The following is a 23457-nucleotide window of genomic DNA, read 5'->3' as shown; positions in this document are numbered from 1 at the left end:
AATAATACAATTTCTGTAAGTTGTGTAAATTCTAGTGAAATATGCCGCTCAGTGCTCCATTGTACTATTACCAAGTACAACTGCACAATACAGATAAGTAGAATATTTAAAGAAATTAAACTTAAATATTTAAATTATGTAGAATTTCCATACTTCTACATTGTAATGTAGAATTACCTGCTATTTTTCTTCTGAAAAAGCAGTAGGAAAATTTTATTCTATCCTAGTAATTAGGAATATAACTATCCCAGTTGGGAAGCGTAGATGTCTTCAATACTAATACAGTACTCTGATTTAGAAGATAAACTTGAGTACTTGTGCCTTTGCTGATATATATAATTTAATTGCTGATTTTTATTCTTAACATTTCTCTTGGATGTGTGAGACACAAATGTAGGTTCACAGTTGGGTTTTATTAGTTTTCACTGTTTTACTAATGGAATTTATTCAGTTTTTTTTTTTTTTAAAGAGAGACACTAACTTTGCAGAGTATAGAAAAACATGATTGGCTTATTTACTCTCAATATACTGGTAGGTGTTCTTTTCAGGCAGCTAGAAGTTGAACTGGGTTTTGGCTGAGCATGGCTGTGTCAGAATTTTTTATTTTGATCCAGGACCTTCTCTTTTAGCATCTGGATGACTGATATCTTTCTGACTTGATTTCTCTTCAAGTTGAGCAATAAAGTTTTAGGAACACCTCTTGTTGGAGACTTAGAATACTAAAGTATAGTCTCCACCCTCTATTAATAAAAAACTTCATCTTCCAAACAGCTCCTGTTCACTTCCCTGAACATAAAAAAGTCATCTTCCATTACCTTCGCATCCGTATTCTACTTCCTGTGTACCAATGGTCTTATGCTTTCTTCCTGCCTGCTAGCAGTCTCACTTGCTTATTTTGACATGCTGCTGATTTGCTACTATTTATTTCTCATCCCTGGCTGCCGGAACCCTTGATACAATTGTCCCCTCTTATATGGTTCCAAGCCTGCTGGAACAGTGAGGAAGTTTTTGTTGGGTGATGGGAGGCCATACAAGGGAATTAAACATAGGTGTATTGTGTTGAGACTGTGTCCTCACAGGAGTCTTGCTCTGAATCCTAGCAGCCAGAAATCTACTTTCTAACTCCACAATTACATGTTACCTCCAGGGAATGATCTAGTTTTCAAAATATCTAAGCTGATCTAGGACTCTGCCATCTCTTGTTGAAACTTGAGCAAAGAGTAAAAAATATGGTTTTAACAGTTCTTTCCATTCCTGGATGCTTGTATGAGGGAGGTCAGTCTACTTGGAGGAGGGCAGTGTAGCCTATTGGCCGGAGCATGCAGCAGGCCTTGTGGTTGGGTTCAGAGCCATAGTCAGTCATTAGGAGCCAAAATCAACGGTCAAAATCGGAAGTTAGGATCTGGATACCAGAGCCAGAGGGTCAAGACAGGAGCTGGAGTCAAGGGTCAAACTGGAGATTAGGAACTGGAGCAAGCAGGAAAGGAGGGGTTCAAGGTAGGGGGAAGGACAGAGGCAAGGCTCGATGCAAGCAGGAGCAGCATGAACAAGGTAATGCAGGAGCAGGCCACAGTGATGGGGATGAGTGTTGAAAAGCCAGCAAGCTGCAGCTGCTGGCCTCTGCAGCCAATCAGGTTGGATGGCTAATCAGGCTGCAGCCCAGATATACTAATGAGGCTACCTGGAGACTAGCTCTGCTGCAGGCCCTGATTCCTGACAGAGAAATTAGAAGAAGATTATTACAGCATCCTGCTTTGCATAAAAATACTGTAGTCTACATCCTTCTATTTTGCCTGTTGTCAGTTGCTCAGGGGAAGTTTGACTATCAACAATTAGCTTAATCATAATATAGCCATGTCTTGATTGTGAGCTGCTCCTACAATGATGAATTTTAATCCTGGTTTTCACTTTACGTCAAAAGGAATCTTTGTTTCTTCCCCTTCATTCTCGTCCCTATGTATAAAACATTTAGGTGGGTGAATGAAGGGGGAAATGATGTCTTTTCCTTCCTATGAAGTATTAAGATGTTGGTTACTCTTTGATGCAGGGTGATAGGCTTGATGACACAGTGATCCAGTGCAGCAAATCCTATATGTTATGATAGATTTGTTTTTTGCAGTGTTCTGCAGTATCCACCAAATGTAGTTTCATTATGTAAACCTTATTTACAGCTCATTGGTTTTGTTTAGTTTTTAACAAAGTCAGTCCAGAGTTGTTCTTGCACAACTGACTTGTACTTCCATGCCCATCTCTTTAAACTCAACAGTTTGCGGTCTATTTGGAAAGAACTCCATATGCTTGTCAGTGACTGAGAGGAGTGATGGCAAAAGGAAGCCACAGTGCACTACCTAGATGATTGTACTAAATATATTTCAGAAACAGAATTTGTCTGTCAGCTCAGGATGCTCAACTTGACTACGAAAATGCATGTTAGTGGCTCCCCAAGATGCTTCTTTCGTAGCTGTAGTGAAGAAGATAGCCAGGAAGGATTAGATCAGTTCTGGGTGCAAGACACATGTAGCAAAGACAAAGCTAGCCAGGAACAATTAAATGAGGAAAAGCGAGACTCTGTAAAAACCCTAGTTCTTTCCTGTCTCTAATTTCCTTAGCCTGAAGGAATCTGGTTCCTTCTAGCTAGTGAAAACATTAGACCTTATGTCCCTATCGTCACATAAGAGGAGGCAGTGTGGTTCACTGGCAGGTAGGAGACTTGGATTTCATTCCTGGTTCTAACCCTACTTGCTGTGTGGCCTCTAGCTAGACCAGAGATGTGTTTGTCTACCCTTGTGTGTCTAATAGCCACTGGAGTTTTCATTATTCTTTTGTGAAAGTCTGCCTTTGTCTTTTCTTAGCTATCAAGTTCCAATTCTTGCCTCTTTCTCTTTGGCCTGGATAGAATTCAGATGTTTGTAACTTAAACAAACACTCCTGCTTTAAGTATCGGGGGTAGCCGTGTTAGTGTATATCCACAAAAACAACAAGGAGTTCTGTGGCACCTTAAAGACTAACAGATTTATTTGGGCATAAGCTTTCGTGGGCTAGAACCCAAATAAATCTGTTAGTCTTTAAGGCACCACCAGACTCCTTGTTGTTTTCACTCCTGCTTTGAAGCTCATGTGAGAACCAATGTGTTTGTCTCAGGACAGTCTTAAAATAAGTTTGCTTTTCTTGTAAAGATATGTTTAAAGGTTTTTGTTCCTGCTACTACTATCACTTTGCAAAAAGAAAAGGAGTACTTGTGGCACCTTAGAGACTAACCAATTTATTTGAGCATAAGCTTTCATGAGCTACAGCTTATGCTTTTCTTTTTGCGAATACAGACTATCACTTTAAGAACTTAGACCATATATATCTGTTACTTTTTAAAATAATAGCTGTTCTCAAAACTGAGTGCCTATATTTCAAATATCTTTTTATTGTGGTGTTCTTTTAAAAAAAAAAAAAGTCAGTTTTGTTGCCACTATACAGTTGGAATCCTTCTTTCTGTAGTACACTGTACTTTAATTACCATATATGCTCATTCATAAGCCGAATTTTTTTTAGTAAAAAAGGGAAGCACCAGAGAAGGGGGTCAGCTTATGAACGGGTATAGAGACGGAGAGATGGGACACAGCCCCTCCCCACAACAGAGGGAGAAAGGAGAGGCAGCAGAGCTAGAAGGGAAGAGGCAGGCCAGAGTCTCTCCGCTTCTGGCCACGCTGCTCTCCCCCAAGCCTCCGAAGCAGCTGCAGCACCAGGGCTGGCAGGCTGCAGCCACGCTGCTCGGCCCCGCCCACCAGAGCAGGCTGTGGCTGCACCGCCTGGCCCGCTGGAGCACGCTGCAGCCATGCCACCTGGGCCAGCCTGCTGGAACATGCTGCAGCCACGCCACCCGGTCTGGCCCGCCGGAGCAGGCTGCAACTGCGCTGCCCAGCCTGCCGGAGCAGCTCCAGCCAGGCCAGAGACATCCTCCCCTCGCCCTCCCCAGATAAGGTGGGAAGGGATGGGATGGGGAGAGTGTGGGGGTCCTGGGCCAGCTTCTCCCCCTCCCTCCCCTTCCCCCCCCAAATTTCCCCACCAGTTGCTGTCCCTGCCCGTCAGGATAAGCAGCTGGTATGCCAGGACACTTTGTTTACTTAGGTTTACCTCCTTCCTGCAGACGCTTGAGGTAAACGAACTATCTTGGCCCGTCAGCAACTTATCCTGTTGGCCCGGGAGCCACAGTTTGCTGACCCCTGAATTATAGGGTCGGTTTACGAATGGGTCATAAAATTTTTCCATTTTTATTTATTAATCTTTGGGGGGGTCGGCTTATAAACGAACCGGCTTATGATTGAGTATATACGGTTAAGTCCTACTGCATCAAGATTTCTCAGTCTGACACATACAATTTACAACAAAATTTTTTAAAATCTATATCTTATTTGGATGTCCAGTTGTTCCATGACAAGTATTGTACCCAGGTCTTCATCTAACAAATCACCAGAATACAAAAATAGTGTTGTTTTTACCCTTGTCTTGCAAAAACAGCCATTCTATCTGCTAAAGTGAGGCAATTGATTAAGAGCATGAACAGATATTAGCTATTAGCCTAATAAATGAGTGACTGGATGAATGTACCACTTGTGTTCTACACCTTGTTTAATAATGTGTGCGTAACTTACTAATGTGTGATTATCTTCATGCCTCTTATGACATCTGGTTTCTTTCAGCATTTAACATAGACTAAGTTGATGTTAAACAGAACATTTTTAGGAGTCTCTCTTTAATTCTTTCTGTAGTTATTTTTAAAGGGATTTTGCTTCTTGTTGCTGTGATGTTGTCCCTTGAGTACTTACATTACCACCTCAATTTCTCTATAGAAACAGTAAAATTAATTTTAATAGGGTGGGGGACTTCCTTTTTAAAGGTATTCTAAACTCATGCCTCACTTTGACTTGGGATCTTTGACTTTGTGGGACCAGAGCAGGAGCACTGAAGCCAGGTGCACCACACTATTTCATCCCATTGGCATAGTTTTCTGTATGTGCCTTTTTTTTTTTTTTTTTTTTTTTTTTTTTTTAGCATAATTCAGTTTGCTGGGTTACTTCTTGCGTGGTATGCAACTCTATTCATATTTGAAATATATTGGTTGATGATCACTCCATCCCAGCTTCCAGCAGTCAGAGGTGCAGGGATACCCACAGCATGAGATTGCGTCCCTGACCATCTTGGTTAATAGCTTCCTGCCTGTCCTGGCACCGTGGACCACTCTGCACCACAGAAGCGGCCAGCAGCTGGTCTGGCTCCTAGGTGGAGAAGCACAAGTGGCTCCACGCGGCTCTTGCCCACAGGCACCGAGCCTCCCAGCTCCCATTGGCTGGTTCCCGGCCAATGAGAGCGTGGAGCCGGTGCTCAGGGCGGGGGCAGCGTGCGCCTAGGAGCCGGATGTGCTGCTGGCTGCTTCCGGGATGCAGTGTGGTGTCAGAACAGGTAGGAACTAGCCTGCCTTAGCTGGCCAGCACCGCCGACGGGACTTTTAACGGCCCGGTCCGCGGTGCAGACCAGAGCCGCGTGACCCAGCGCCTTACATTCTGCCACCCGGTATTGGAAACCACTGGTTTAAGTACTTCCTTGTGTTTGCTGCCTATTAATTTCATTGGGTGACCTCTGGTTCTTGTGATAAGTAAAAGGTGTTTTGAGATGGGTGATCAGAACTACATGCAGTATTCAAGGTGTGGGTGTACTATGGATTTATATAATAGTAGTAGTATATTTTCTGTCTTAATGTTCTGTTAGCTTTATAACTGCTGCTGCATGTTGAACAGATGTTTTCAGAGAACTATCCATGATGACTCCAAGATCTGTCTTGAGTGGTAACAGCTAACTTAGACCCCATTTGTTTTGTATGTATAGTTGAGATTCATGTTTTCCAGAGAGCTTTACTTTGATCTTATAACATTATATTTCATCTGCCATTTTGTTGCCCAGTCAGCTAGTTTTGTGAGATGCCTTTGTAACTCTTCAGTCGGCTTTGGATTTAACTGTCTTGAGCCACTGTCATTTGATCAGTGTCTATAAATAGCTATCTACATTGGGAGAGACTTCCTTTTAACAGAAACTCTTTAATCTAGCATAACATGATCCAATGGCTGGAAGCTTAAGTTAGATAAATTCATCTTAAAATAAGGTGAACATTTTAACAGTGAGAATAATAAACCATTGGAACAACTTACTTAGGTATTCAATGAATTCACCATCACTTGAACTCTTTAAATCAAAATTGGATGTCTTTCTAAGGGATATACTCTAACCCAACTAGAACATACAGGTTTGATGCAGGAATCACATGGTGAAATTCTATGGCCTGGGTTATACAGGAGGTCAGACTAACTGAGCATAATAGTCTAGTCTGGCCTTAAATTCTGTGAAATTTGAAATAATTGATATTTCTTATTTCCTTCTCAATTCATTTCAAGTTGGTGAGAGTTCTTTGGTCTTGCTGAGACTTTCTCCATTGTCTGATTAGGTTGTGGTGCAGAACAGTCCTTTGTGGTCCTGCTGCACTGCACTTTTTTGTGTCCTTTTATTTTAAAGATTCTGTACTTAAAATGCTATGAGGCTACCACTCCTGTCGTCTTCAGACCAGTTCTACCTCTTGCCAGCAGGGTTGGAGGACTATTGACCTGTCTCCAAAACTTTCACTTCAGCAGATATGACGTGAAGTGTATTATGATGTGGAGACATCAAAATATGATGCCTTTTTGTTGCATAGACACTGCATGCAACAAGTTTTGTCATGAGACAATGAAATTACTCTTCAGCTCTAACTGCAAAAACTGGTGTTCCTAGACTGCAACTCTACTTGTTTTTTTAGTCAGTTTTCCAGATTTTTCTTTTTTTGTTTTCAAAGCAAAACCTATTTATTTATTTTATTTATATGCTCATGCGTGTGTGCACATACACACACTTTTTACATTCATACTTTCTTGCATGTCTGTATACACACCTTTTAACATTTTGTCATTTTACTGCAGTTAAAAGAGACACTGGAACAATCTATAGGCCAATTAAGGAGCCAACGATTGTTCAGAAATTCTGGAATGAGAAGTGCCTCTCTTTCAAGTTTATACACAAGTGACCTGGAGGGTGATGCAGCCACAGGTAAGTGTTAAGAAGCTCTAGAATGTCACTGCATTGTAACGTTGCTTTAAGGCTAGAGAGTGAATTTACATTAAAAAGAAAAACAAACATGGTTCTACTCCATTTAAAGAAACGTCATGATTTTAAAAATCCAAGTGCTATGTGTCTCATTGGGAAGCTGGGAATCTTCCTTTTCCTTTAATATAAATTTGCTCTTTCTAGCGTGAGAGAGCTCTGAAATACTGGACTTTAAAATTGTGATATTTTTATGTATAGGAAAACCTGACATTGCCCAGTATTGAATTTTTTCCTTCATAGGACTTGGACAGGTGTAATTTTGAGGACAAATTCTTCACTTTTGGGATGAGAAGGAAATATTTCTTTAGGAGGTTGATTTTAAAGAAACAAAACTGTTTGAAATGTTAGACTAAATCCTGGGAAGATGGTTTAGTGGGCAGATGGCAGGTGTTTTGGGGGGAAACTTAAGAGATGAAATGCACAAGCACACAATAAATGTATTTATTGGTTATCTGTGAAATTTATCACATTGTGTCTTTGATTTCTCATATGCCTGTGTGTGTGTGTGTGTGTGTGTGAATTTTTTTTTAAATTTTCCCTTTCTGCAGTGTTGTCTTTCCATTTATTTCTTTTTTTACCTCTTATCTTGTAAAGGGAGTCGCCGTTTCCAGCCTACCTCACCTCTCAAGGATTATGGAGACTCTCGGAGCACTAGACGTCAGAGGTCTAAATCTGCTAATGTCCGGTTTGTCGATGAGGCTGATAATTTGGACCAGGTACTCAATACTAGTAGGAGATGTGTTCTCAAACTTCCCTTTCGGTTGTTTTTTTTAAAAAAAAAAAAAAAATCTGTGAAATGAGAGCAGATGGACTTGTATTTTGGCTGCTGACACGAAAGTCCTTTCTAGAGTTTCTCTAAGTATTCTTTATGCATAGTGCACTCATGTCACTTGTGAACACAGCATATTGTGCATGTTTTTGAGGAAGGTCCTCTAAGATTCCCCTTGCTGTAGTTCGTTCACTCTCACCTCTCACTCCAAAATACTAACCATGTGGGAACCGTCCTCCTGGCTGAGGTGGGCTGGTCATTGCTCCTTCCAAAACTTGATCGTTTATTTATATAAAGAGTGACAGAGGCTGTGACATGCTGTATATATCCTAAAAGGTACTATTTGAAAATATCTTGATATAGGATTGACATGTAATAAACTAGCTTTTGTAATCATGAGAAAAAGATCTAAAGACTACAGCTCTTAGTGCTTTACAATTATTTAAATAAACATCAACACAGAATTAAAACACTAGTCTTATTCCATGCTTAATTCACCTATGCTTATCTCAGACATGCTGGGACTTCCAGTTCCCAGTCCATCATTCATCTTCGTCCCAAATATCTGCTTAAAGCAGGTCTTGTAGCTAACAGTTTTTAACTTTCACGGGCTTATGAGGAAGCAAGCTCTGGATTCAAGAGCTCCTCTGTGGGATGCCCTGGGATCAGCACCATCTCTTTTAAATTAAGGGAGCTCACCTTGAGCTTGTTTAATGACTACAACTGTAGTGGATAGCCCAGGGGGAGAATCTGCTCCATGTGATACACCGCTCATTAAATGATTGGCCACAATTTTCATATGGTTTCATAATGCACTACACATAAAGCTACATATATGGCAATCCAAACTCATGGTGACAAAGGCATGGTGTATAGTGATATCAGTGTCTTCAGTCTTGTTTGGATTAACTTCAGCCAGCTTGCCCTCATTTTCACCCTCTTACATGTAGACATTGAGTTATTTGTCCCATTGCACCAGGCAGGTGAAATGAGATGAAGATTTTGGTGTCGGTTGGTCTGTTGCAGACACCTCAGCGCATCTCTACTCATTAACTCTCCAAACAGCCTGATATACACTTTGAATGGGTAGTATAATAGGATGGATTCCTATTGTACTTCCTATGTGAGAGGCTTCAGCGCATATGAGCATGTACCCCAAACTACTCTCTGGGCTCCCCCAGGTAGATATGAATGGAGCTACTTGAGCGAGTCCCTCTACCTCTGCAGTAAACCACAGTTATGCCAACAGAACCTCACCATAATTAGTATTAAAGACAGCCGATAGATCTAACAAATCAGCATGAGCTCTTTATCTTCATTAGTTGCTAGATGATCAGTTGATGTAAAAATGCAACTTTTGTACTGTAATCCAATCTAAATCTTTATTACACGGGATTAAGAGAGCCTGAGGACCCCAGAAACTACCAGAGTTGTTCCACCGTAATCTTTGTAATGACCTTTCCCCTAAAAGAAGAGTTAGTTAACCTTTTCAACAATAAAATATCTGTAATAATAAGCTCTTTGGAAAAACACTGTTTTTGTTGTGTGTGTAGACAGCACTTTTGTCTTTTTATGGTGTTTTCCAGAATACAAATAAGATTTTTGCATGTATAGTTAAATATCTTTCTGAAATATTTTTGTTTGTTTTGATGGTGTGTGTACGTACACACACACACACACAGAGAGAGAGGGAGAGTGTCCTTATATGCCAATATAAGTACTGCTTTGCTTATTTTTATAAAACTACTTAAATATTAACCATATCATTTTATTTCAGTAAAAACATAGATAAGTTGTTGTTCTCTGGGATGGTTTTTATTGACTATGGCCATAGGCTGAATTTGATTTTTGGGATGAGGTGATGCTCAAATCTCACTTACCACATCTTGAATCTTGGTATTCCCCCCCTTGCCACGTTCACAATTGCAGCATTCACATTCCCTATGTTTACCTTGCCAGGTCTTCCCATATTTCTTAGATATGACAAGTCATGAAATATATTAATAATTCCACAATCATTTAAATCCGTATAAGTCTAGACTCATTTATAAATAGTGTTTTCTCAGTAGATTTACTTCCTCTCCCCCAGCAGTTTCCTCCTACACCATGCTGCTCTACACTGTAACTATACTGCTCCGCTTGCTCAGAGTGGAGAATCAAAGTGAAATTTACAAGAATGCCTTAGAAAGGTAATACAAATGGTTCAGAGAGCTTAATTTCTCCACCTGCCCAGATCTGCTGATTGATTTGGAGCAGGGAGACCAGGATTGGATTGTGAAAGGGTCAGGTAACTGAAATCCATGCGCTGTGAAGCACTAGCATAACCGTGGTTTAGAATCTTGTTACTTCATTTTCAGTTGCACAGCTGAGAAGTGTGGTGGTGTGATATGGTTGCTGGGAGAAAAGCTTTAGTGCTGTACTAGCACACCTGCCTAATCCAGCCCTGTACTATGAGTAAATGTTAAATTAGATATGAAATAAATAATATAGTTGTAGTATTTAGAACCGGAAGCAGACCATAGGACCCTCAGGTCTGGAATTTGTTTGACACGTTTGTCATCTTTAACCTATATGTTTTGTTTAAATGTTTCTTTAAAAAGTTTTAAAATATGTTTTTCCTTTTGAAATGACACTGAAGAAAGACATTTCAAACTTTTCAGCTTAATTTGTTTGTTCTCATTTGCAGCTGCATTCCTTACACCACTCCCTTCGAGACCTTAGCAGTGAACAGGTTCGCCTAGGAGACGATATCAGCAGAGAGCTTTCAAGAAGAAACCGGTATAAGTAGTATCCATTTCCACATCAGGCAGAAAAGATGAGCTGTTTAAAGAATAAATTAGGAAATGTAATTTAAGGGCTGTTTATAAATATAGAAATTAACTTTTATTCCATGTTTGCTTTTTTTTATATTTTGTTCCATTGACAATCACAGGAGTACAAAATGGACAATATGCATCCTATTATAATTTTAATAGGAAGAGAGTTTTAGAACTTCCTTCCAAAATGTGCGGGAAGGAAAACCTGCATGATGATAAATTATCTAAGTCACATCATCTTCCTATTCAGTATATAATAAACACAATCCTTCTCAAAGGTAGCTTTCAGAGTAACAGCCGTGTTAGTCTGTATTTACAAAAAGAAAAGGAGTACTTGTGGCACCTTAGAGACTAACCAATTTATTTGAGCATAAGCTTTCGTGAGCTACAGCTCACTTCATCGGTAGCGTTTTTCATTGGCTAATCCAGTGGGTTAAGAGTTGGGAACCATTTGTTCTCTTCTCAACTCTTCCACTGGTAGATTGTGTTTAGGACCTGATCAGCAGCCCCTGAAGTCACTGGAAAGACTGCCATTGACTTCAGTGAGCTTTGATTGATGCCTTTAAGGTTTTCTATAGTATCCAAAAAAAAAAACTAGATGGACCTTGAGCAGGTCACTTATGTTTTCTGTGCCTCATCTTATAGTTCTGTGAAATGGGCATAATCTGCAAAAAGGTGTAGAAAGGATTAAGTTAATTGTTTGCAAGGTGCTGTCAGATCTCTGAATGAATGACAAAGCAAATATTAGCACTATCTTATTGCAAGTGTGTGGGCAGCTAAAACTCAGGAATATGACTTTCTCACTACATAGAATAGCTACTATGTAATGGCTGTGTCCTCATCAAAATCTGAATCCTAGAACAAAATTATTGCTGAAAGTAACTTGAGAAATGATTTGCATTCTGGATTCTCCTGTTGCTGATTTTTTTATATGTTAGTCATACGTTTTATAGTTTGAGTGGTGGTATGTCTCACAAATTAGCTCCCCATTATTTGCACTCAAAGTGTGGATACAGTTTAGTATGTGGTTTTGCCACCTGAGTCTGACCGCTGCTTTTTCTAGGAGTTGGCAGACAGAGAAGATCTATTTTTAAAAACTGCCCTAACATGCAGGCATTGCAAAAGCTTAAAACCCCAGATAAATAAATGTTTGTTAAAGGCATATAATTGCTGATCAGTTTAAATTAATTTTTGCTATTAAAATTTAAAATTAATCTTTGCATTCTTTTCCTTCTAAGGACTGATGCAGAAACCAAAAAGATCTTGGCAGACTTGTCTGAAAAGCTCAGTGAATCCCAAAGACAAGAAACTGTGAGTGTGTTTTCAGCATAGCTAACTGGGATGGGGAGAAAGGAGAACAGGTGTGTTATGTAGCTAGTTCAACATGCATCTTGCCAATCGACTTAACACCGAGATGTTAATGCATCTTTAAAACATAGTGAAGTCTGGGTCAGGGGGCTTGGGTGCTTACACTGTGTAGCAAAAATGTAGCATTTCATCCCTCAGATCCTTGCTAGTTGAACTAAATGGGGGCTGTGACGTTATTAATATAACCTGTGACCACATAGATCATTGGTGCAACCACTGTTACATATTTGCAGCAAATATTGTACAAAGGTTGTTGTGTAAGGTGTCTATGATTTGCTGATTATGATTATGCTAGTTGTATAAATGTATCACTCTTGTATCTGAAACTAGAAATATGAAATATAACTGAGGGTCTATTGTAATTATGCAAAGTGTGGGCCATTAATGATGGTTTGGAATCTTGATGGCTCCCATCAACTAGGACAACTGATGTAGATGGCTCTGTTTACTTGTAAGTCTTCCTGTCCACCTGTGTGCTGGCAAGTGGATAGTGAAGTCTTACAGTGACGTGATCGTGTCACCTGAACTGGAATCCATCTTTAACTTGGTGCTTTTCCATTTAGAAGGAGGGGTGAGAACCCAGAGAGGGACAAAGAATTCCCGCCTTGTGCAAAAGACATATAAGGGGGTGGAACAGAACAAAGGGGACTGCACTATGAGAAATCCCGTAGCTACCACCTGAGCTTGAACAAGGACTGTTCCAGGGGAAAAGATTGTGCCCAGACTGGGAAGGCGTCCAGTCTGTGATAGAAGCTTATTGAAAAATGTCTGAGGGTGAGATTTTATCTGTATTCAGTTTTCTTACTGTACTAGGCTTAGACTTGCATGTTTTATTTTACTTTGCTTGGTAATTCACTTTGTTCTGTCTGTTATTACTTGGAACCACTTAAATCCTACTTTTTGTATTTAATAAAATAACTTTTTACTTATTAATTAACCCAGAGTATGTATTAATACCTGGGGGGGTGGGGCAAACAGCTGTGCATTTCTCTCTATCAGTGTATAGAGGGCGAACAATTTATGAGTTTACCCTGTATAAACTTTACAGGGTAAAACGGATTTATTTGGAGTTTGGACCCCATTGGGAGTTGGGTGTCTGAGTGCTGGAGACAGGAACGCTTCTTAAGCTGTTTTCAGTTAAGGCTGCAGCTTGTGGGGGATGTGGTTCAGACTTGGATGTATGTTTGCAGCACGCAAGCATGTCTGGCTCAAACCAGGCAAGGGACTGAAGTCCCAAGCTGGCAGGGAAAACAGGCTCAGAGGTAGTCGAGGCACATCAGGTGGCAGTCCCAAAGGGGTTTCTGTGACCCAACCCGTCACAGGGGCATTTTACAATTGTTTGGGGTATTTTTTTCTGTTAATTCACAATAAATTATCCTGGAGAAAGCTGGCAGTGCTGTAGTTTGAGCATTAGTAGCAGCATTTTTCAGCAAACAAAATATCCTTCTAAAGCTCTAAAAATAATTTATGATTAAAAGTACATTTTCCTTTCTCCAGAGTCAACTTGTGTGTCAGTTACCCTTTTTAACTGAGCTGTCCTTTCAAAATAATCATTTAATGTGCTTAGGATGTTGCTGTTATAAGGATTTTATGCCTTACAGTATGTGGTAATAAATAATCAATATTGCAAAGGTGTAACATCACAGGGAGACTTTGAGATCGTTAGCTGCCTTGATACTGTCCAATTGAGTGTGATACAAAAGCATATTAAACTTGATTATTATGAGGGGAGAAAATGAATTTTTTTAGCTTATTTCAGAAGGATCACAACCTAGATAAAGGATGCAAAAATAACCTCTGGTTTGTGGAAGGGTCATTCATTAGTAAGGCTCTGATTGGATGCTCCTCGCAGCTCCTTTCCTATTGGCTGCTTTTTGCACAGCTCCCCTAGGGTTCTGTTAACTCCTAACAGGCCAGTGTGGGGCAGGTGCCTCATCATACACCCTCCCCATTAAGACCAACTGTCACAGGGAGGATATTACCTTCCCTGCTTCCCACGCAGCTGTGCCCACAGGATGTCCCTCTCCTGCCTCAGGCTCTTCAGTAGGAGGAGCAATCTGCCTCCCTCCTTTAGGGTCCGAGTCCCTATCGTGGCCTGTTCTGCTCCAGTGTGGGTTCCCTTGTCCGTCTGGGTCCTCTTCATCCAAATCATGTTTTTCAGTACCTCCATACTACCCCCTGCTGGCAGCTGGCTCCCCACCAGGTCCATGGTCATCACTACCACATCCATCTGGGCAGTCTCTGACCCAGACTGGCTCCCAGACACCCCTTTTCTACCCTGCCTTCTTCTACGGGAGCCTCTATATATGGCCCTCCTTGTGGCACTGAAAGCAACCTCTTCGCCTCCCCTGGGTCAGGGGCCTCTCATTGTCCTTCTCTTGCTCAGCCCTTCCTCTGGGTTAGCTTTGATCCTGTGCCTGCGGTCCAGGCACTCCCTCTGCAGGTGCCCTTGCTGCCCACAGGTCCAACATGCCCATTCCCTTTCTGTTCTCCTCACAGGTGGGACTCTCTTGGGCTCTTGCTTCTTCCCAATCTCTGGGAGAGGCTTCTGTCTCCCATCCTGGTAGGGGCATTCTCCCTTCCAGTGTCCTTGCTGCCTACTGGCATAACAGTCAGTTGGCTCAGCCACAGGTCTCCTGGCCCTGGTGTGTTGCTTCCCCTTTCGTTCGCTGCGGCCTCTGTGGACCGGCTCCCACAGGAGCTTAAGTATATAGAGCTGCTGCTCAGCTAGCTGGATCATGTAGGCCTGCAAGCACTCCTGTGTCTCCCACTGTCTCTGTTGCATCTGGAGTACCTGCAGCAGCAGGGCCTGAAGCTGCCCTTGCTGCTTGTCAGCTCCTTTTCACAGGGTCACCGACTCTGGAGTCCAGTCTGGGAGGGTGTATGAGCTCTTGGCAAAACATGCCCAGTGCGGTTTCATTGTCTCTCCACCTTTACTGTCTCTCAGATAGTCTTTCAAATTCCCCTTGTATCAGGGGTAGCGGTCAAACAGTCTCTGAGTCCCTCACTCAGTCCCTTTCCCTCAAGGGCAACTGAATATACATGTTTTCCACCATATGTGATGGGGTGCACTCACCACTGCGGTTCCTCCTGCTGGCTGTCCCAGGGATTAGCTCTGCTAGCCAGTGCACCCCCCTCTTCTGGTGGTGTCTCGCTGCTGTCACTTCTGCTCCTGGACCTGTGTCGCTCTAAAGACTGTGGTGTCTTCTTCAGGACACAGCCCTCCAGCTGTGCCACACTCTCTGTACCTCCTTCTGGGGGACAGTATCACAGTCCCTCAGTCCAGCCACTTCCTCAGTGGTGAGTGGGGGCGGGGGAGACCTGGGCCCCCCCCACTACTCTGGGTCCCAGCCCAGAGACCCTGCAGGTGGCCACCACTTGCTGCGTCCCCTCCGACTCCTCAGTTCATTTCCCTGGGCCACTTCCCTGCAGCCCCCAGCACCTTCTTCGCCCTTACCTCAGGGCTTCAGCCTGCCAGTCTTAGCAGCTAGCCAGGAGCTCTCTCTAGCTTCCCTGATCCCTGTAGGCAGCATAGCTCTGACCAGGGTGCTGGCACTTCTTCCTCCTGCTAGGAGCCTGGTCCTCCCTCCTTGAGTTTCAGGCAGCTACAGAATTTATTCTGCCCTGCAGCTCTTGTTATATGGGCCTTCCCAGCCCTGACTGGGTGCTCCTTGCGGACTTTTTCCTCTTGGCTCTGTTTAACCGCTTCAGGGCTATTTACCCCTAACCGGCCAATGTGGGGCAGGTGCCCCATCAAAACAGTCTCCCCACCACACAAAGGTTAGACTCATACTGGTCTATTTGCACCTAAAATCATCCAGCCTTTCAGATGGCCTACCTGGCTTCCATATCTGCTCTTCATCTGCCAGTGGATGGATTTTCCATTTTATCTCATCCCTCTGGTTTCCAAATTTCTGAAGGGTCTAGTCAACATCTACAGATTATTTACAGATGCTACATCTACCCATCTGTGTCCGATTTGCAGATGATACAAAACTACTCAAGATAGTTAAGTCCAAAGCAGACTGCGAAGAGTTACAAAGGGCTCTCACAAAACTGGGTGACTGGGCAACAAAATGGCAGATGAAATTCACTGTTGATAAATGCAAAGTAATGCACACTGGAAAACATAATCCCAACTATACATATAAAATGATTGGGGCCTAAATTAGCTGTTACCACTCAAGAAAGAGATCATGGAGTCACTGTGGATAGTTCTCTGAAAACATCCACTCAATGTACAGCGGCAATCAAAAAAGTTAACAATGTTGGGAATCATTAAGAAAGGGATAGATAATAAGACAGACAATATCATATTGCCTCTTTATAAGTCCATTTGAATGCCCACATTTGAATACTGCATGCAGATGTGGTCACCCCATCTCAAAAAATATATATTGGAATTGGAAAAGGTAAAGAAAAGGGCAAAAAAAAATGATTGGGGTATGGAACAGCTTCCATATGAGGAATTAGACTGGGCCTTTTCAGGTTCAAAAAGAGATGACTGCGGGGGAGATATGTAAAGGTCTATAAAATCATGACTGGTGTGGAGCAAGTAAATAAAGAAATGTTATATACTTCTTCTCATAACACAAGAACTAGGGATCACAAAATGAAATTAAGAGGCAGCAGGATTAAAACAAACAAAAGGAAGTATTTCTTCACACAACGCACAATCATCCTGTGGAACTCTTTGCCAGAGGATGTTTTGAAGGCCAAGACTATAACAGGGTTAAAAAAAAAACTAGATAACTTTCCTGTTCTGTTCATTACCTCTGACACATCAGGCATTTGCCACTGTCGGAAGACAAGATACTGGGCTAGATGGATCTTTGGTCAAACCCAGCATGGCCCTTCTTATGTTCTTATGATCCAGTACTGTTATGGGACCTCAACCTAGTCCTCTCTAGATTAATTGGTTATCCCTTTGAACTTGTAGTGAGAATGTCACTGTCTTCATTGTCTATGAAAATGGTGTTTCTGGTGGCAATCTCTTCTGCAAGGACAGTTTTAGAACTTTGTTTTTTTTTTTAGTGGATCCTCCTTTCACAGTCTTTCAAAGACACAATTTCTTTTAGGCCAAACCCAAAGTTTATGCCCAAGATAATAGCTTTCCACCTGACTCTCACTATTCATATTTTTTCCAAAGCTGAAGACAAGCTCTGCACTTTAAACATTCACGGGGCTTTGGCATTCTATTTGGATCATATTAAGTCCTTTAGAGCCTCTCCCAGGCTTTTTGTTGCCTACACTGGAAGATTTAGCGATCAAGTGGTAACAGTTCAGTGTATTTCTCACTGGATTACTGACTACATTAAGCTGTGCTATGACCATGCTAAAGTCTCTCCTGCACCAAGGATAGCAACTCACTGTACCAGAGCTCAGTGTACTTCATCAGCTTTTCTGAGGGCTTGTCTACACTTATTGGAGGATTGACGCTGTGGCGATTGATGCATTGGCTGTCGATTTAGTGGGTCTAGTGAAGACCCATTAAATTGACTGCCAATCGCTCTCCCATCGACTCCTGTACTCCACCTGATCGAGAAGAGTAAGGGGAGTCGACGGGAGAGCATCTCCTGTCGACGTCGTATAGTTTGGACCCTAAGTAGATCTAAGCTACGTTGATTTGAGTTACACTATTCACATAACTCTCATTGCATAGCTTAGATCGACTTTTCCCTTGAGTGTAGACAAGACCTGCAACATCCATGTAGTGGATATCTTCAAATCAACAATGCAGTCATCTGTACGTAACTTTTCCAGACATTTTACCATCACTCAAGCCTCTAGATTCTTGTCCAAGTCAACAACTTGGTTTTACAATCTCTGTTCAGATGATTAGCAGCTCCCTTCAAGTGGAGGGACTTCAGATGAGTCACCTGCAATGGCATGAATATGTGCACAATCAATTAAAGAGAAAAAACTGTTCCTTACCTGTACTGTAACTGTGGTTCTTTGAGATGTGTTGTACATATATACATTCTACTACCTACTCACCTTCTCTTGTACTTTGGACAATAAATAAAGCAGTGTGAAGGAATGGAGAGAGAAGTGGCAGATGTGACCCTTCTATGCTCTCACCCAAGAGCACAAGTTGAGCAGGGGTGCATGCTGGCAAAAGTCTTAGTCTCGAGTGCATTTGGGTGCAACTACACTTGCAGTGGAACATATATGTGCACAATACATTTCATTTATCAACAGTTACTGTATGGGTAAGTGACGTACTGTTTTTTTCACAGGAAATGGAGTGGAACCATGACACTTGCTGCTAAATGAAATAAGAATAACCACTAACTTTACTGCATTCAGAACTAAATGCAAAACCTGCCCTTTGACTTGAGGTGACTTTTCTGCAGTAGCCCTCAGCAATAACTAATGATACATTAGAATACTCACCCTTCATATTTTTTTAAAACAGTCTAACAACTTGAAGCTTTTTTCCCTTGGCTGGGCTGGAATAGAGAATTTGATGTTCACTTCTTGTGGAAAGTGCTAGGATGCCACAGTAATGGTTGACATTATACAAACTTATTTGGGGTTAGAAGTGATGTATATTCTCCCTAGTGACATCATGTTCAAAGGGCTGGAAAGACATCAGACCAACCTTTTGACCAGTGGAAGACTAAATTTCTTTTATCATTAATGGGTCATCAGAATAAGATTCCTGGATCCCTTTGTTTAATACACAGGTTTTCTTTGTTCTCATAATTTAATCTTAAATATTTATTGCAACATTCCCATTAGAAAACACCTCAAGTTTCCCTTCCAGAGAAATGTCTACTATTGTGTACAGTAACTTTTCCTTTAAAGAGGAGCTTACACTTAAATGGAAAATATCTTGTTTTGAAACAGTTGATGCTTCTAGTCCAAAGCTTTCTTTTCTCACTTTATATTTCTTTTATTAAGAAATATTTACATGAAAACAAGCTTTCATTTTTTTCCAAATTCCCCTTACTTTTGCTGTTTCATCTTTATGTGGAGTAATCAGTTTGTTGTTCTCGCTATCCTATGCTTAGCAAGCAACTCATTTAATGAGGACAGGGTTTCAACTGTAATAGGGAATAAATAGGAGTGGATGAAATCTTCAAAATAGCAAACTCCATTCCATGAAAATCTTCTTAAAGATAAAGCAAAAGGGAAGAGAAGTGCAGAGAATGTGAATGAACTGAGATACATGAATTGAGTTTTCTGATGGAATGTTTTTCAAAGTGTTCCATGAGATGAAAGCAGCTCTTTAATGGTGCGAGGATAACAGATAAATTTTCTGATTGTACTTATAGCCTCCGTCGTCTTGGTATCCGAGCCGCTGACAAACATTACTGAGTTTATCCTTCAATACCCTGGGAGGTAGAGAAGTAATATTATTCCCATGTTACAGATGTGGATTTGAGGCAGAAGGAAATTGAATGATTTCGCCCAAAGTCTCACAGGAAGTTGGTGGCAAAATTAAGAATTGGTCTCTTGAGTCTCATGGCAGTACATAAGTCCACAAATCACCTGTAATTTCTTGGTTATCTGAGAGTTGAACATTATTTTATTCAAAGGTGCTAATACAGGGGAGCCTCTCACTCACCCCAAATCCTATGTTTTTTTCCCCTATAAACTTAGTTCTCTTGCAAGGTATAATACGGAGAAGAGATGAGGTGGCAGCTTCAAAAAGGTGGTTCCTGCTTTAGACGGTATCCACAAGCTAATTTTTTAACTTTTTAATTTTTAAAAAGTACTAAAACAAGCTTCTTATCTCTGTGCCGGGTTCCCCCCGGCGTGCCATGTGGAACTGGGGTACCACTGAGCACCCTGATCCACCAGCCTGGGCTCCATCTCATACTGTACTGCTGTGACAAACTGCAAAGCCCTCTGGCCTGCACTCTCACCAGCACACATACAGGTAGGAACATACCCATCTGCAGTTACTTGCAGGCTCGCTGACCAGCCCCTGCATAGGAAGGCTACAGTTAAGGCAACTCCCAGCTCCCCAGGTGTGCACCCCTCTGAAGTATAAACCCAAAATTATACCGTCATGCGCTACACAGGGAACTGTATAATTCATAAAATTTGCCCCTCCCTCAATGTGGAGAGGAATATGCAACAGCCTTTGCCCTGAGTTATGATTGTCACACACTTCACTCCAACTCACTGGTTTAGATAAAGAAAAAACAAGTTTATTTAGTACAAAAGATAGATTTTACATGGTTATAAGTTATAGAAAACCGATGAAAGCAGATTACCAAGCAAATAAACAAAAAACGCAAACTAAGCTTAATATACTAAATAGATTGGTTAAGAATAGCAGATTCTCATCCTAAGAGATGATACAAGGGGCAAGCTGCACTTGCTTTACAGCTTGGACTCTCCAGGTGTTTTCATTCACAGGCTAGAAATCCCTTTAGCTTGGGTCCAGCACTTCCCTCAGTTCAGTCTTTGTTCCTCGGGTGTTTTTCAGGAGTCTTCTTGTGTGGGGAGTGAAGAACCCCAGATGAGATCACTCCCTGCCTTATATAGCTTTTGCATATGGCTCAAAAGCTTGTTCCCAAAGCTTGGTTCCCAGACTGGTCTATGGAAAAATACTGACATCCCAAGATGGAGTCTAGAGACGTGGTCTCATCACATGTCCTTGTAGAGTAATAGCAGCCATTACTTAGAGGCTATCTGTAGCGTTTTCAGGAAGGCTCCCCAGGTGGGATTTAAGCTTCTCCTAAGGCCTATGTTTTTTCCTAATGGCCCATTGCCCTGAATAGGCCCTTCCCTACCCACTATCTAGATTGAAAGCATCTTGTCTAGTGGGCATTACCCAGGTGTAACTACATTTGAAATATAGTTACATTGGCAGTGTCAGGGTTCCCTCCCTACTCTGAACTCTAGGGTGCAGATGTGGGGACCCGCATGAAAGACCCCCCTAAGTTTACTTTTACCAGCTTAGGTTAAAAACTTTCGCAAGACACAAACTTTGCCTTGTCCTTGAACAGTATGCTGCCACCAATTTCGTGATTCAAAACATAGAGAATCCCTCTAGGCAAAACCTTAAGTTACAAAAAGACACAAAAACAGGAATACACATTTCCTCCAGCACAGTGAATTTACAAGCCAAAACAAAGAAAACCTAACGCATTTTCTAGCTAGATTACTTACTAACTTTACAGGAGTTGGAGAGCTTGCAACCTTGATCTGTTCCCTGCAAAGGTATCAGACAGACAGACAAAAGCCTTTCCCCCACCTCCAGATCTGAAAGTATCTTGTCCCCTCATTGGTCATTTTGGGTCAGGTGCCAGCCAGGTTACCCGAGTTTCTTAACCCTTTACAGGTAAAAGGACTTTGCCTCTGGTCAGGACGGATTTTATAGCACTGTGCACCAAAAGTTGGTTACCTTCCCCTTTATATTTATGACAGGCAGTATTCATAACTTCTGATACAAAAATGATGCATTCATAAAATAGGATAATCATATTCAGCAAATCATAACTTTTCCAATGATACCTCACATGACTTATTTGGCATAAATAGGATTGCCAACTGTCTAATGAGACAAACCCAAACACCCTTGCCCCACCCCCACCCCGCCTCTTCTCTGAGGCCCTGCCCTGCTCACTCCATCCCCCCTCCCTCCATCACTTGCTGTTTCCCACCTTAACTCATTTTCACCTGGTTGGGAGGGGGTGCGGGCTTTGGGCTGGGGCCGAGAGGTTCAGAGTGTGGGAGAGGGCTTCAGTCTGAGCCTGAGGCAGCAGGTTTGGGTGCAGGAGGGAGTGCGAGGTTCAAGCCCTGGGAGGGAGGTTGGGTGCAGGAGAGGGCTCAGGGCTGGAGTAGGGTGTTGGGGTGCAGGATGGGGTGCGGGCTCTTGGAGAGAGTTTGGGTGCAGAAGGGGGTGCAGGCTCTGGGAAGAGTTTAGGTGCAAGAGAGGGCTCAGGGCTGGGGCAGGGGGTTGAGGTGTGGGAGGGGGTGAGGGGTACGGGCTCTGGCCGGGTGGTGATTAGCTCGGGCGGCTCCTGGTCAGCGGCGCAGCAGGGCTAAGGCAGGCTCCCTGCCTGCCCTGGCCCTGTGCCGCTCCTAGAAGTGGCCATCATGTCTCTGCGGCCCCTGGGGAGGGTAAGGGGCTCCATGTGCTGCCCCTGCCTGGAGACTCCGCCCTCGCAGCTACCATTGGCCACTGTTCCTGGCCAATGGGAGCTGTGGACTTGGTGATCGGGGCGCGGGCAGCACGTGGAGACCCCCCGCAACCCTCCCACTCCCGGGGCTGCAGGGACAAGCCAGCCGCTTCCAGGAGCAGCGTGGGGCCAGGGCAGGCAGGGAGCCTGCCTTAGCCCCGCTGTACCACCGGACTTTTAGCAGCCTAAAATCTCCTGGTTTGGCTTCAGTAGCCTCCAGGAGATAGAGCCTGATTCCAGAAGACTCCTAGCAAACCTGGAGGGTTGGCAACCCTATGCATAAAATGAATCATAATTAGGTAATAATCGTATCATAATAAATCACTATGAAGAATATGGGGTGCAGTGTCACAACCTTGTTAATTGCACACTTTATAAACCATTCTAAAAAAGTTAGAGCATTCATTCCCCAGTTCCCAGCAAGGATAATGCTGAACTGAGGTGTCTCATAAATACTGTAAGCATTCATTATTTTTGCAAACTATATTACAGAACATTTATTAGCATATTGTGAAGTATTATAAATATAATTAAAACTAAGATGCAGTTGTCAAAATAAAAACTGAAACATTGTATAACACATGGTTCTTTTAATTTTTGTTTGTACTTGCTAATTTGTAGTAATTAATCATTCTTGATTAAGTCTATGGGTGTTGTATGCATATGTACCTGAGGACAGAATCTGGCTCTGTGTATTATGCTTTACCTCTCGTTCATGGATAATATATTTTTTTTTTTTTGAAAGAACATATCCAGGCTCTGTAAATTAACCATTATCATCATTATCATTATAAACCCAAAGCAAAAACAAACTGTAGAAGTCACATTTCCTCTTACAGAATTCAATAGGGCCTTTCACTAGAATGGGCCTTTAAAGTATTACAGAATTCTGTTGACCAAGAATATAAATAAATCCAGCAGTCAGACCTTTTATCAGTATGCTTAGCTATCTAATCTGTCTAATTACACAGCAAATATTTTCATGTATATGTATTGTATAACATTCAACACATGGGAGGTAGCACTGGTTTAGTGGTTAAAGGACTGGGACTCAAACCTTGGTTCTTTTCCTGGATGTGTCACACACACTAGCTGTTTGATATTGTGATATTGGACACGTCTTTTTCCCTCTCATCAGCTCTTCATGAGGGGGAAAAACTTGGGGACAATTCAGAGATATTTC

General features: G+C 42.1%; 1 protein-coding gene across 5 annotated transcripts in view; it reads left to right on the top strand.

The window, feature by feature from the left end:
- CEP128 (centrosomal protein 128) overlaps window positions 1-23457 on the top strand; it is a 428984-nt gene that overhangs the window by 22987 nt on the left and 382540 nt on the right. For all 5 annotated transcript variants that reach the window (XM_043548663.1, XM_043548662.1, XM_037900795.2 and 2 more), the window contains exons 4-7: window positions 6996-7122; window positions 7774-7895; window positions 10635-10726; window positions 12003-12075. In XM_043548663.1, coding sequence (XP_043404598.1) covers window positions 6996-7122; window positions 7774-7895; window positions 10635-10726; window positions 12003-12075 — 414 coding nt within the window. The remainder of the gene's footprint in view (window positions 1-6995; window positions 7123-7773; window positions 7896-10634; window positions 10727-12002; window positions 12076-23457) is intronic.

Source organism: Chelonia mydas, chromosome 6 (assembly GCF_015237465.2).
Source record: "Chelonia mydas isolate rCheMyd1 chromosome 6, rCheMyd1.pri.v2, whole genome shotgun sequence".
Lineage (NCBI taxonomy): Eukaryota > Metazoa > Chordata > Testudines > Cheloniidae > Chelonia > Chelonia mydas.
The sequence above is the reverse complement of the archived record's forward strand: the minus strand, read 5'-3'. Positions and strand labels throughout refer to the sequence as shown.